The sequence below is a fragment of the Strix uralensis genome, chromosome 7 (genome assembly GCF_047716275.1).
Source record: "Strix uralensis isolate ZFMK-TIS-50842 chromosome 7, bStrUra1, whole genome shotgun sequence".
Lineage (NCBI taxonomy): Eukaryota > Metazoa > Chordata > Aves > Strigiformes > Strigidae > Strix > Strix uralensis.
Window position 1 is genome coordinate 10,953,953 of NC_133978.1, and position 15,784 is coordinate 10,969,736.

Below are 15,784 nucleotides of genomic sequence, written 5' to 3' on the forward strand. Positions count from 1 at the left end.
ATGTATATATACAGATGCCTTTCAAAACATCCATAGCACATGCAAATGTTAAGGATCAATTTGATAAAATCTTAAATTTAAACTCTTGAAATTGCAAATAGCCTAATTTTATGTCCTATTTTTTTCTGCATGATTCCTAACCTCTTGTCAGACAAGCTCTCCTAAACTTGAGTTTCAGAATATCTGTGCAGCTACTGAACTACATGCAGTCTGCTTGTTAACAAGAAATGAAGCTGGAAGTTAGGTCACTGCTAATTAAACTCATAATTACAAATGGAAGGTCAGACAGCAGATCCAAGGGCTGTGTGAAAATGTAATAAGACGAAAGAACAAACTCACATGTAATAATTCAGCCCTTACTTGGCAGACTGACCCATTAGAAAACTTCTCAGCTGCATACGGTTCTGAAGGCAAATATTAAAATAAATGCAAATCATTTGCATTTAAACAAGTTTGTCAAGGATTAGCACAGGCTCTAAACATTACCTAGATTTCTATTTAAAAACAAAAATTAAGAATCGCTCATTTACAAACTTAGAACATGGATCATGGCTTCCTAGCCTGAGCTCCAAAGTGGTTGCCATCAGCACATTTGCAAGAAATGCCTTCTCTTTTGGAACCTGGTAACATCTCACCCCTCTGCCTACATGCTGCCCTGCCTATGAATCTCCCCAAACACAGAAATCCTGAGGTAACCACTACACTGCCTTTTTTCCCTTGTTGTAAGGTGGGGCAGAAAGAAGATGAGAAGAGCACAAGAGGTAATTTAGACAGAGGGCTCAGAGAAGCAGTATTAAAAGTGCAAATGGGTGCAGATGTACCAACAACTAGCAACTGGAAAATGGAAGACAGCCAAGGAAAGTTCACACTGGTTTCTGCTATCAGTCTCTCGAAGGGCCAGAGGTTTTGATGTGGGTCTCAAACTCCACATTCTGACCCTCCCTGCTGCCCTGTCACACTGGGACAAGTGATGGGCAACAGGACATGTGAGGAGCAAGGCAGCATGTCAAGATGTCTCAGACAAGAAAGCCAGTACCTCTCCCCATTATCACACTTCTAATGAAGCCCTTGCGGGTTTGGGAAAATTCAAGTAGAAGGATTTTTGTTCTTTCCAAGATAGGCACATTTTTTCATGGGATCTGGGCACCTGGACAGCACAGCACTTGGGAACCCATTTGGGATTTAGGAAGTCTCTTTCAGAAAATACAGAAATACAGGCAGCGTATCAAAGCTGCTTACTGCTGTGCGTCCTGCTCCGGCTATTTCACCCTTCTGTGAGCCACAGGCAGTCCCTGAAACTCACAGCAGAGTGGAAAAGCCTTGTGAGATTTGCCAATACCAGATTTTAAAAAAAAATTATTCCCTCATCAGCAGGCTTCCATCTAACACGCTAATTCTAGAAATCTGCCTTCCAACAGTTCAACTTTGCTTCAGTGTCTCACCAAGTCCCTTCTAATAAATATCATTTATGATTTCTATGACACACTTGTTTTGCAGTGAAATTGTGGAGGTAATGATCACTGGGTTGATTGACACCTAGTTATTCAATCAAACATACTCTTATTCTGCTAGTCACAGACCACACATGCCAGATTTGATGCTGAAACAACTTTTATTAGGCATTTTGAAGGGGGCTTGGGAAGAAAATCAGTCTTGCAATGAAAATCTTAACTATGTTACAGATACCGCAGCACCATAATACTATTTTCTCTCCTGCTGGCAATTTAGCAGCAGCAGTACTGAACACCAGAGGACTTCTCTATGGAGGGAGAGATAACAGCACACATTTACTAAGAGGATGGGAGGTTGCTTTCTTAACAATGGGAGTATACACACATGGATTTGGTAGTTCTCAGCTGGTGAGCAAATTGTCAGCTATAACTCATTGTGCCTCTTTGGGTGGGAAAATGGATTTCACATAAGTATTCCTTTCTGGCTTCATGGAAGATATAATGTGGGCAAGCTGAGTGGCAGATTTAGAAAGGCAAAAATAGCCACTCCACATCATATGATGCTGAAGCTAAGTAGTACTGGGAGCCAAGACACCAGTCCATGATGCATTCTATTAAGGCAGTAATTTACTTTCACAGGAAAAATATTTGTTCTAAATCTGACACAATGTTTTATAAGATGTTTCTCCTAAAGAGTGTGGACATGAAAATATCTTCATCATAGCTTAGAAATGGATGAAGGCTCAACAGAGTTTCTGGAGAACCTATTTCTTTAACCCATCTCCTTTCTCCTAAGGCACTAGAAGTTTTTGGTGAGAGGGGTTAGTCCAGATCTCTCTCTCTGAGTAGCAGGATCTCAGGGACATTCTACAAACTTTGTGAAATAGTCATAGGCAAGCCAAGGCAAGCAAGTCTCTTAACTGTCTCAGTTACAGAATCATAGAATCACAGACTGGTTTGGGTTGGAAGAAGCCTTAAAGATCATCTAGTTCCAACGCCCCTGCCATGGGCAGGGACACCTTCCACTAGACCAGGTTGCTCAAAGCCCCGTCCAACCTGGCCTTGAGCACTGCCAGGGAGGGGGCAGCCACAGCTTCTCTGGGCAACCTCTAACAGTGTCTTACCACCCTCACAGTAAATAATTTCTCCCTTCTATCTAATCTAAATCTACCCTCTTTCAGTTTAAACCTGTTACCCCTCATCCTATCCCTGGTAAAGAGTCCCTCCCCCCTTTCCTGTAGCCCCTTTAAGTACTGGAAGGCCGCTCTAAGGTCTCCCCAGAGTCTTCTCTTCTCCAGGCTGAACACCCCCAACTCTCTCAGCCTGTCCTCATTAGGGAGGTGCTCCAGCCCCTGATCATCTTTGTGGCCTCCTCTGGACCCACTTGAGCAGGTCCGTGTCCTTCTGATATTGGGGGCCGCAGAGCTGGACACAGCACTGCAGGGGGGGTCTCATGACAGTGGCATGGAGGGGGAGAATCCCCTCCCTCAGCCTGCTGGCCACACTTCTCTTGATGCAGCCCAGGAGACGGTTGGCTTTCTGGGCTGTGAGTGCACATTGCTGGCTCACAGTCAGTTTTCCATCCGCTAATACCCCCAAGTCCTTCTCCGCAGGGCTGCTCTCAATCCACTCCTCACCCAGCCTGTATTTGTGCTTGGGATTGCCCCGACCCATGTACAGGACCTGGCACTTGGCCTTGTTGAACTTCATTTGGTTTGCACAGATCCACCTCTCCAGCCTGTCCAGGTCCCTCTGGATGGCACATCCCTTCCCTCCAGCGTGTCGACCCCACCACACAGCTTGGTGTCATCGGTGAACTTGCTGAGGGTGCACTCAATCCCACTGCCAACCAGTGGTCAAATCAAACGGTTTTCTGACAGCTACCATTTCACATTACCTTTGGAATGATTTGGGTGTCTAAACCAAAGCATCCAGGACCACTTTAGACACCCCAGGCAATATGAATAATCCACACTGTGGCTGACAACACCTAACAGAGACCCCTGCCCTTATAGCCAAGTAGCTGGAGCACAGGCAGTGAACCTTATGGCAACTTAAAGTACTTCAGACATTTATGTTTTGGCACCTGAATTAGTCTGCTGGTGTTTGCAAATCACAGTAGAGTGCTTCCTTCCTTCTGTATCCTCACCTTGTACAAGCGGATGTGATATCGGGAACCCAGAAAATGGAAGCTACTGTTCGGTATTAGAAAGTCATTTAATTATAATTCTTCAGCTGCCACCTCTAACAGTAGAAGGGTGTCTGGTCTCTAAAGTCCTCAAACAACACCGAGCAATTCCTTTACCCAAATAACTTCTCTCCTCAAGATTCTTAGCAATGTCTTTTCATCTTAATAAGGGGACTCAAAACCCCTTGTAAATATTGTAATAGTTGATCCTCAAAAGGCCTCTAATAACTCATAGTTCTGGTCTTAAACCTGTGTCTTTTTTTGCTGATTCCTCATTGCATTTCACCCAACTTTTGTCCTCATCTGAACTTTGCTGAGTTTTGGGAGGTGCTCAGTAGACCAAATGGACAATTTCTTCTGCCATGAAAGAAAGAGAGCTTTCACAAGTTTTAAAGATCATTATTCAAGGTTTCTGGATAACTATTTCTGTCTTGGGTTTCAAGAGCAATTTATTCATTAAGCTCAACCTTATTCCCATTACAGCCAGGCCTCACAGATACTCTTTGGTAGTTTTATTCTATTTAGTTTCTCATGCTATTTCCATAAATTACTTGCAGTTCTTATTTCTATTACGGTTAAAACCCACTTATTTTGGTCAAACTAACAGAAAATTAATTTAAAAACAAAGCTTTTTATGGTTTTGGTACTATTATTATTATAACTCTATATCCATACAAAGCATTACATTACCTGCAAGTATGCAATGACAAGTTAAAAATTGGAAATACTGTTAAACTCACATTTATGAGAAATGCACTTATTTATGCCCTTCTATGCAGATACCACAGAGAAGGCAAAAGCAGCTCTAAGTGTCAGCCTCAACTAAGTGCCAATGCCTCCGTTTCAGGAGCCGAGCACAAACATTACAGTCCCAGTTTTCCCAGTGCAACCCCAAATGAGACCTACAGAGTAACTGTGTCACTCACTCTCTAGCACGTAAAACCCTTGGCTCAGCATTTTCTTGGAGGCGAGCCTGTGTCACGCTGCCTGTCCTCTGGCCACCTCTCCACTCCATAGCCATCCGATCAAACATGAGATACCTGGCTCTAATCCTGTCAGCACTGACTGCAGAAGATCAATGGCCCTTGCAGTACACCATGCCAGCATGAAGGTGGAAATTTTGTTTGTGTTTTAAGAGAACAAATGAAAACATTCTTTAGCTTTTAAATTTTCTGAAGAAAACCAAATTACACACACACACACAAATTGTCACCAAACAACCAGCAGTTCTCTGGAGCTGCTCAGAGTTTTGGTTTATTGAAAATATTCTCATTGGGTATGGATTAGTAAGCAAACGGCAGGGGAAAGAAGTCAAAGGTGCAAGATAAATTGGGTTTGTTACAGAAGCTGTAATTTATCATCACAATATTGCCAACACAACTGTAGAGAATTAGATATAAATTTAATAAAACAACTGCTGTATTACATATATTATCCTGGAGTCAGGTTCAGTTATCTTTTCCTCCTTGAGAAGGAGCTTTTTCCCCAAATAATGCCACTTAATCTGCCCTTTTATATATATATATATGTATAAACAACAGTGTATATCAACATATTGATAACATAAAACTACACATTGAAGGTGAGAAGTGAAATGTTATATAGTTCCCTAGAGGCGGCAGTCCCTCTGATGTTCAACAAAGAAATAAAGACAGCTGAAGCAGTGAGAACTGTAGTTAAGCAAAATACATGTAAACATGAAAGACCTGTTGTCCTGGTTTAACCAGGATAGGGTTAAGTTTCCCCAGCAGTGGGGGGGAGCTCTAGCCGGGTTATTCAGATACCATGCGGACGTCACATCCTGGCAGGTCACATTTTTCCTGGCACGGGAGCGCGGTGCACTCGTGGTTTTGTACATCGTGCTTCAAACTGCTGTATTTGGTAGCTATTTTGCTCTGTTCATTGCTATCACTATTACTGTTATTGCTATTGCTGTTGTTTGTTGTGTTGCTATTGCATTGTTGTATTAAACCTTTCCTTATTTCAGTCTTGGGGCTTTGTATTTCACTCCCTTTGTGGGGGAGGGGCAGCGTGGTCTCAGACCCCGGCAGAGGCTAAACCATCACACCTGTCTTCTGGAAAAATACACAATTAAAGTGCCATTGTCCTCTCCATGCACCTGCCAAAACTGCTTGGGAGTTGCTGGAGTGAAGGTGAAGAGGGGGGAGAAGAGAAAAGCAGCTACTGCAAATAAGCAAAGTATTTTATTAGAGAGTTATCTCCTTCTTGCAAGAATGAGTGCTCAAATGGATAATACCTTTCTGTGAAATCCAGGTTTCCAGCTTCATGTTAAGAAGAGGCTCTTACCTTATGGGATTATCCATCCTTGATACTGTGAGAAATGCTGCTAAGTTCGCTGTGTAGGAAGAGCACACGATAAGGGTGAAGAGCCACCAGCTTCCCATTACAATGCGCATGGCCACAGAATTGACAGTAGATTCGCTCCCTACAAATGAACAGAGAAAATTAGGGTCTCTCAGTAGCTTCCATTTACGATCACCCTCTGTGTGCCCTGTTATGTTAAACTTTGTTGGAGCTACCCCTCTGTATTTCTGCTTCCCCTCCAGACCACCCTTTCACTATGAGAAAAACACTGATTCCGTTGACTGGCAATTTACAAACATTTTCTCCAGTCAACCTCTCACCCTGAATACTGCTCTAGAAAATCATCTTTCAAAATATTTCCCTTGCGAATTATTGAGGATCAAATCTACAGAACATGAAAAATATTCTAAATAAATAAAGTGTAATGGTGAAGCATGACTAATATACAAGAATTAAATCATTACAGCATTCAGGATATAGTAATATTCTGCTTTCAATGACCATTTTAGATTTGGAAAAAACACACAGAACTGTCCAATGGTTTGTGTTCTATCTGTGCTGTATTTAAATCTGCAAAGACTGAAGCATTAGTGTCATTACTTGTTACTCTTTACAGCATTTCAAACAACATGAAGATTTCCTTCCAGCAGGCTTCAAGCACAGTTATGCTTGAACATTGTTGGAGACCAAACCTTACCATACAGCTGGTGCTAGTCACTTCAGTGTATGTTTGTGCTGATTGTATCCTACTGTATTTAAACTCATCAAGGATGCCACCTAAATGAGATGAGGGACCAAGTTTCATAGCAATAGTAAGGATTTTCCAGCTGAAGCTTTATAAGCTTGCAATCACAATGAAAAAAATGTAGAAAAAAGTTAACAACATACCCATATGTTAGCATTCAACAAAACATGCCTCCCAAGAATAGTACTAACATTATCGATATGGGACAACAACAGTGTGGGCAGACTTTGCAATTATTTACAAAAGTAACTTTAATGGTAGCAATCTTACTGAATTCAATAGGATGAGTCCTATGCCTAGAGATTCCTGAGTGTAAAGTTAGTTACATGACTTCAAATCATTTTCCTATTCAGTTCAAAGAACCAAAAGATAAACTGTCTCACATTAGTTCAAAAACATATAAATTTCTAGAATTAAATTTAAACAATTAGAAAAGGTGCTAGTTTCAGAGGTGGAGAAGTGGTGTAATTCTGCACCAAGCAGCTCTGTACTTTATTATTGCGTGTTAATTTTCCCAAATTGGAAAAGCCTTCTACGAGTTTTTCTGGACTTACTGAGTGACAGAAAAACAGAACATACCCCTCTCCCCCCAAACTTACCTACCTCTTCCCATTTTTCATCAGTTGGGCTAGTGAAACATATTACCTCCCTGTACGAGCCTTCTCTTTCACCTTTAGATCATTCTGGCCAAGACTAACACGTCCTGACCTGCTTTACCCAAGGCAGAACATTTCTGAACATCTGTCAGTGTTGTTTCTAAGAGTAAGTACCTTGCTGAACAAAGGCGCCGTACACGACCCAGATGGCACTGTGGAGGGTGGAGGAAGCGGAAGGGCTCGGCTGGGAAGCGTTCTGTGCCCTGACTGCCTGGATCCGGTTCAAGACAAATATCAAGACACCAACAATAGGGATGGCTGCAGCAATGCAAGCCCACACCGCAAAGTCAAAAGGAGCAAAGAGAGAGAAGATGTTGATTTTCTCTTCAGGCTTTTTGATTAATATCCCCACAGAATAGTCCATGTACCGCTTGCTGAAGTCCACAACACTCTCTCGTTCTGGTGTTATAGTGATGGCCGAGATGGCTAGGTCTGCTCTCTGCGAGACAAAAGCAACAGATCAGATCTCTTCCTTTCACCATGAGTTTGGCCAGCGTAAGCCTTAAGGAGAAACTTTTTAAGACCCAAGTGACTCCATGCATTTCTTTCTATAAATTAACACATTTAGACAAATTTAAATAAATTGACTAAAAATAAAACCAGATTCATTAACATTAGTTAATTGCACTGGTCTAAAGCACAGTAGTAAAACATAACCTGTCAACGTACTCTAGAACAAAAAGCCTCACCCTGACTCCTCTCTGGAATGAGTGCAACTTATTTAACCTTTATCCCTCATTTGTTTTCCAAAGGATGCCTAAAACTCCAAACCATATTAACCTGGTGCACTGCAAGGAATAAGAAAGAAACACCATTTATTTAGCTTGTGTATTTGATAGCAAGGTGCAAAGAGCTAATGTTTCTTGTTCTCCCTGCAGAGTTGACAACTTCCCATATTCATGAAGGAATCTCATATGACAACTGGGGGGAAGATTTGTGGGGTTTTTTACAATGAATAAAGCAATTGCAAAAACTAGTAACTGGAAGAATGCACCAAAGGCAACTTAGCTCCTGAAACTTCTTTGACCTTGATATTAAAGAGAGTAGGTTTTACCTATAGAGAGTCCTTAAAGAGTATGCAAACTCCATGAAAGATAAACCAGGAGTTAATATATAAGATTCCCAAAGCTTTTGAAGAACTGCAGTTAGATTTTGAATATTTTTCTATCTTAATAAAACCAGCTATCTTCAAAAAATAAAGTGTACTTTTTGTTTCCTGTCTCGACATTTTGTGGGGAAAGTCAAGCATATGTTAGGTGAGGGAGGTCTGCTTTGAAATCCTTTGGAGTCAGTGGAAGAGCTAGTAGCAGAAATACCATAATTTAAAAAGTACCATAATAGATACTTTGTTGCTTCAAAGAAAGCAATTTCCAAAGAAACCTAACAGTATTTCTTACCACATTTTCAAATCAATGAAATTCAAACAGCTTATGTCATTGTAAAATAAGTAAAAAATTCTTTATATTTCCTACCACCAACCAAAAATGTCCCATTACCATATACACATTTGCTATTGCTTTAATTTCTTCTATTTCTTCCTAAACATCTACTTACCAGTTACTGAGCTGCCTATTTACTAGATAATGAGAAAGCTTTCACTTTCAGTAATAACTCCACTGCAGAAGAGTAACCTTTTCTACAAAGGGCAGCAACATGGAATATTAATTCCTTTGATTCTCCTTCTTGATTAACATTTGTCCCATGTCAGATAGAGAGAACACGAACAAAATACACTCTAATTTAACTCTCTGGGAGATTCTAAGCTACAAGCTTTCCCCATTTACTTCAATGGAGTTCAATTAACTTATTCCTGATTTGCAAGACTGTAATTACGAAAAGAAATTTGGTCCTCTCTGTTTTAAATGAATTAATGATCTTGAGATCAGTTTAAATTCTGGTCCTTCAAAACACTTCTTTATGGTATATTACTAGGGACACTTTTCTTGTTTTAGAGTCAAACAGTTGATCGTTATCAAACACATTGCCACAAAGTGACCAAAATAATGTTAGACCTACAAAGTAGCAAAGACATAATGACAAAATTTAAAATAATAGTAATTAATATTTTAAGAATAAATTATTTTTTCTCTATTTTCTATAGTCATTCACTTACACACACATATATATCCTCTCTTCTTACGGCTGTGTAAACACACAGATTTACACTGATATAATTTACATTGAGAACAGTTGGGAGTAAATAGAACAACAGACTCTTTAGTTCCTATCCTGTATACAGTTGCAGAGTTTACGCCACACTCAAACCAGAAGCATTCTTCACTGGTGCTTTCATCCTAGTTCATTCTCTTGTAATTTGGAATGGAGGAAATGGAGAATTTAAGCAACACCCTTACAAAGCTTTGATACGTGCTCCGAAGAGGTTTGCTGGGGTTTTTTGGTTTTTTGGTTTTTTTAAATGCAGTTTCTCCTCTGTGTACCTTGTTAATGAGTTCTCCAATCATGCCATTCCAGGAGCTGTTTTGGAGCTGCTGTCCATATTTGCCATCAGGAGCTTGATATATCTCATACTTGAAGCCCAGATTCTTGGCAAGTGCATCCAGGACATCAATGGAAAACCCTTTATATCGTTTTGGTTGCCCAAGTATGTTCTCCGCTACCATCACAAAAGGTTCTTCCTGAGAAGAAAACAATATCTTAACTGATACTTGAAACAAGTTTTTCAGTTTGCTTCTCTTAGCAAAAGGATGTTTCCTGAGTTAATTCTGGACAACTTGGCACTGATTTTGAGGCAAAACCTTCTGAGGCAAAAACTGTAGGCCATGCAGCATACTATGAGGCATCCCAACCAGACACCACTGCTTCAGCACCTGAGTCCTATCCATGGCCATGTGTTTTCCACAATTCTTGAGAAGAGGCAGATACTCCAGAAGACAATTCAACCACCTCTAGCAGCTTCCTGGTGCCCACAGGTTGAATTGCTGTCTGAAGTACCTGCCTCTTCTCACTGACTATAAAGAAGGCACAGACACCTGCCTTAGTGTCCTAACTAGCTGTCTAAAATATAGATATTAAGAATGTAAGTTGTAGATTGGAACGTTACTGCTGTCCATCTATCTTAGACCAAATCATATTCAGAAAGCCATCTTTTACAGAAAATCATTAATCCTATATCCAGGAGACATACTGAAATGAGCTAAAAACGCTGCATTTTGTGAATATTTAAAATTTTGAAAATTCAAAGAATAACCTTCATGGTTCCTGGAGTATTTTAAAATAAAGTATGTTTCGGGACCAAGGAAATACTGCATTTTGTGGTATGTTTTCTGTCAGGCATGGGCATCCTGCTCTCCTGCAGGGGAACACTGGGGCTGTTGGCAGCCCAGCAACATGATACTGGCTGCCTTTGCCACCTGGTATTGACAGTCTCGTGGAAGGAATCTGCTCACCTCCCACGTAAGCTACTGCACAACCTTACCTGTCCCAGATAGAGGAGAGGAACCTGGGGGCTGGGCGGAGTGCGTTAACGCTCCTATGTGGTACTTCTTATTTGTACCATGATTCAGAAAAAGAGAAATAAAAAACACAAAAAGACAGCACATTCTGCAGTCTGAAAACTACAATATTTTAGGCAGTAATGCATTCAAGCCCTAATTTGCCCCTAATTTAGCATGTAGCTGACAGGAGCTCTGCTACCACTCTGGATACTAAGAGACAGTAGTCCCAAAAGCGTAATGATTTTTTTGAGAGACTACGCCTTTCTAAAAGATATAGTTTATCTCAAAGGGAATTTATGAGTTTGATAGAGGAAACACTTGATTAAATTTTACAGCCTGCAGTGTACAAGAGTCAAGATTAGATTATCATAATTGGCCCATCTGATCTTAAAATCCATGAAATGCTGGAAACTGCATATTCAAGTTAGAGTATGGTATCTGGAATGCACCCCTCTGCACTCAGGCCCTGTGCTGGTTCCATGCCCAGTAGGAATTACAATGCAGAAAACCAGAATAAGCAAACAAACAAATGCTCTGTATCTCTGACAGCGCACAGCTTCATGTAAAATAATAAAACGCCATCGTCTATCTTCCTTGCTTATGTAAATGATCATCCAAAAATACAGAACTGAAAATGATAGGGAAAAATACCAAAGGAAGTGCCCAAAATACTCAGTCAGATCCTTTTTATTTTGAGCATTTTGTTTCCTGAACTCAAATAGGATCATACCAAGACAGTCACCACTTTGAGTGTCAATCCTTGTAAGTCATTGCCCAGACGTCGTTCTTGTAGGCTACCATTCAGTCCTTTCTCAGAGTCCCACGTTGCCAACTAGAACAGAAAGTACAGTGAGTCTGAAGGACTATTAGGCAGAAATCTTTCAGTATTTACATAAACATTTAACAGTAGCTTGATTGAATCCAGAACTAATATAGAGAGGATGTGTGGCTTTTTTTAATGCAGAATCAGAATTAGTGAGTTTCAGAGGACAGACATAAAAAAGTACCTTGCCTGAATGTATTTTCATCAATGCCTGTAACATAACTCCTCTCTTATCTGTAGTATTTGTCATATCATTTCACTTAGATCACTCTGATATTACATTTCTCTCCAGTAAGTTTATATTGCCTGACAGTCCTCAGGATAATCTGTGGTCTCACTATCCCATATTTCCCTCTCTGCTCAGATCCCCTCCTACTTTTCAAATAATTTCCTACTGCTTATCAAAGACCGACCTTTTTTCCTGCTGCACAATGTTTTCTCTCACTGATAGTCATAAATTCTTCATACAGATTCTATGGTGTCAAACTGTCTCCTCTTCTCTCTTGGACTTTCTTCAGATCCTATCTGAAGTCCTATTTTCTCTGTTCTCGCCCAACGTCTACCTCATCAGTAAAACAATGACAGACTCTCAAGTTTTCAGGCACCCGATAATCAATTATTTCATATCTACCACTATTTCATTCATGTGCTAGATGCATGTGCATGCATGTTTTCAGGATATCTCCCTGGAACATTACATCTAAATATTTTATTTTTCAATTAAATGTATAATTTTAAAAATCAATTTTACTGCATTTTCTGAAGAGAAATGCAGTAAAATTCAATAGAATAGGTCCAATTGGTCCAACCCAAACCATTCTATGATTCTATGATTCAATAGAAAAGTCAATCTTAAGTGACCTTTGGATTATTCAAACTAAATATGCTCTTCAGCAGCAGTCAGACACTCCTTTAGCCTTCAAACATAATCCATGGTGTCATTTCCTTCAGAAGAATCATAAATAGTATCAAGTAGAAACTGTTTCCTTCTTTTTTTTTCAGCTCTACTCTTAAACACCAATACTATGCTCACATATGTGGAAGCAGTGTTGTTAGCTGAAGGCATGCCCTGTAGAAATTAAACATAGTCGAAGATCTGTGAAATGTGGCTTCTTCCTGCCAGAAGCTACTATTCATGTAACAAGTCAAAACCTTCTTGGAAAGAACTTATTTCACTAAAAATGCCTATGGCTAGATGTCCTACATGATTTATTTCTATGACTTCAGTTTTATCCTAAAGCCTCAAAAATCAAACCAATGAATAAAATGTGATAGGAGAGATCTGTATAGTTTTATTTTTGTTTTGTTGCACTAAAGTGATAAGCAGGGAACTAGAAAAGAACGGGACATTCAGTGACTATTCAGCCATCATAACTACCACAACTGATGAAAGTTATTAGATATTCTATAGCTACGAATTCTTCAAAGCTGAGACCCAGGAAAGAATTATGCTACCCCTCCTTTTATCCAGATGACCTGGAGGATGGAAGAGGAGAATGACTGAATTATATTCAGCTTCCTAATGACACTTCTGAAAGCTAAAGTATCTCAAATTGAAAATTCTCCCCCTGTGATGCCAGTTTGGAGTGACAGATGAACTTCTGCACATAAAACTGTCTAGAGCAATACAGGTAGATACCTATAGCCATGGTATCTTTTAAATTTGAATTTAGATGCTTGCTCTGAAACACATCCAGATGTTTCTTAGCTTTTGCTATTGCCAAACCAAATAGATGAATTTGACATCTGACATAAATCAATGTGGTTCAACAGACTTCAAAGACTGGCATAGGGGTGTGCGCGGTATATACTGTGTCTCAACTCTGTAAAGAAAGTTCACTGTCTAAGCCTTCTTCAGCTGTCCTATGTATTAAGTATATGATAAAGATACACCAAAGGTTTTGGCCAAAATGGCTTGCACAATCTACAGATAATGATTAAATATGTATTAAAAAATGGGAAATGTAACACATTCATTTATTACTTCACCACTGGTGGACTGACATTTCTTCTCCCACTCCTTTTCCTTTCAAAAAGTCTGTCTGATTTCATATCAAGGCCTTAGACTTTTCGAATACCCTACACTTCACATTTTGCATTTACTCTAAGAATTCCAAAAAGGAACCAGAGACATGCCAGTCCAAAACCATAAATTTATTCCTTTTACTCAAAAAGAGCAAGACAAAGATTCCTCTTTTATGCAGTAAGGGTAGGGAGCATATTTCACTTCAGCACAGAACTCCATAGTGTTCTCTATGGAGGCACAAACTTTTCAGTCTCTAAAAAGCAAACCATGCAGATAAAGTTGATAAATGGAATATGAGGAAAACCATTTCCAGAAGGGATTTTTCCCGTGCATCCTTGTGCTTTGGAACATTTAATTTATTCAGAAGTGTGCAAATTTTAACTTCCACTCCTTGCAGACAGAATATTGTTTATAGGACCGATGTATTTACAGATACGTCTATCAGTTTGTGACAACTGACCTGTCAAGATCAGTGCCTGAGAAACTAATTTCCAGCACTGTTAAACACAATGAGTACTGCTGTTATTTGATAAGGCTGTTAGAGTTTCATTCTTTGCAGAAATATGTACCATGTTCCTACCAGAAGTCTGAAGCCAAAGGTTATAGCACAGTCATCAGCTGATAGGAGATAAAGGGCTTTTAGATCTGATTGTGACAAACAACTGCTTGCAGAATCAGAACTTGTAGGATGTATTTCAAAAATCAATCGTCTCTGGAACATATATTTAATGGCAGTCTGGTGGGGTTTTTTTGATTCTCAAGTTACTCGGTTATGCGATTTCAGCTACTTTGTTAAAGCTTTTCAACGTAAACCGTCCTAGGTTCTCTTTCTGAAATAGCCATATTGCTGGGAATCCTATAGTTCTAGCCATACGTCAGAAGCTCAATCATCCAATAAAGGCAAATCAGAGGAAACAAATGTGAAATTCAGCCAAAAAAAAGTAATTTGTTGGAAAATTCTGGCTCAAGACATGATTCTGATCTTTATCAATATTTATTGCATTTTCAACTAGAACTACAAGAAAAAGATTGGAGAAAGACACAATATTAACATTGTTTTCAACCTCCACAAGCAATGTATACCTCCAAACACACATACTCAATGCAGAAGCAAAACAATTACTTGGCTAGACAACCTAGGAATGTCAAATGATAAAGGGTGTCATCCAAAGTATGCCTCTTAAAACTGCTATTCAGGACTTTGTCGTGAACGGTACTGATATATATGTCAGGACCTCAAAGAAAACTTGATGTAAATGTAACTTTAGGGTTCCTGAGTTTCCACTGATAAATTAGAAGTCAAATTCTACAGAGGAATTTCATGACTTTGTTAATGATGCAGCTGATGGCTGCCCAACACTTACTTGAGTGATTGGTTCCCGAGGGGAAATCATATTGAGATGTCACGGTAAACACGCCAGAGAATATCAGACACAATTCCACAGAAGTGTGAAGACCCTCATCAGCACAAGGCGGCAGACAATCCTTCTGCTCAGATAAATCAAGGCTGCATGTGTTAAACACTGATTTGCAAGATTTACTACCTCCTATGAACTTGACCAATTAGATTGAGAATGTGAGTGCCACTCCCTTTAGGAGATGAAACTGATGATAAACTCAGTTATTTGTTACACATCTGTTTGTCTGCAAACTCTGCATGTTCATGCTACTCTATTACACAGTAATTACCTATGCCTTGAATGAGGAACTTGAATTTAGTTTTCCTAACTGCTGTGAATGCTCACACCACTGGACTATGGCAAATGTCTGTCTCAGGCCCAAACAAATGGAGACAAAAATTATCCCAAACTACTAATAAATACAGTTGAAAACTGACATTGACATAAAAAGTGAACATTAGTGTTTCTATCACAAAAGTGAGCAAGATCATCTATGCTATTTTAGTTTATGATGCAGCAGTTACTGTCCAAAGAACACCTGTCACTGCTATCTAACATAATTTTAAGTATGATGCCATCCTAAACATGATTTACTTTTCAGGGAAAATGTGATTTCCAGAAGAAATAAAACAAGATAATTTTCAGCAGATGTGTAGTACTGTTTGAAAGGGCTACAATCAATCCAGAGCATGCTTCTTCTATCTTACCAAAACCT

General features: G+C 39.5%; 1 protein-coding gene across 6 annotated transcripts in view; it reads right to left on the reverse strand.

Annotated features, from left to right (window-relative positions):
* The window catches only part of GRID1 (glutamate ionotropic receptor delta type subunit 1), a 551,826-nt gene that overhangs the window by 48,626 nt on the left and 487,416 nt on the right, over positions 1-15,784 (reverse strand). For all 6 annotated transcript variants that reach the window (XM_074874413.1, XM_074874419.1, XM_074874415.1 and 3 more), the window contains 4 exons: positions 11,551-11,652; positions 9,804-10,001; positions 7,480-7,804; positions 5,947-6,085 (listed from right to left, as the gene is read on the reverse strand). In XM_074874413.1, the coding sequence (XP_074730514.1) occupies positions 5,947-6,085; positions 7,480-7,804; positions 9,804-10,001; positions 11,551-11,652 (764 nt within the window). The remainder of the gene's footprint in view (positions 1-5,946; positions 6,086-7,479; positions 7,805-9,803; positions 10,002-11,550; positions 11,653-15,784) is intronic.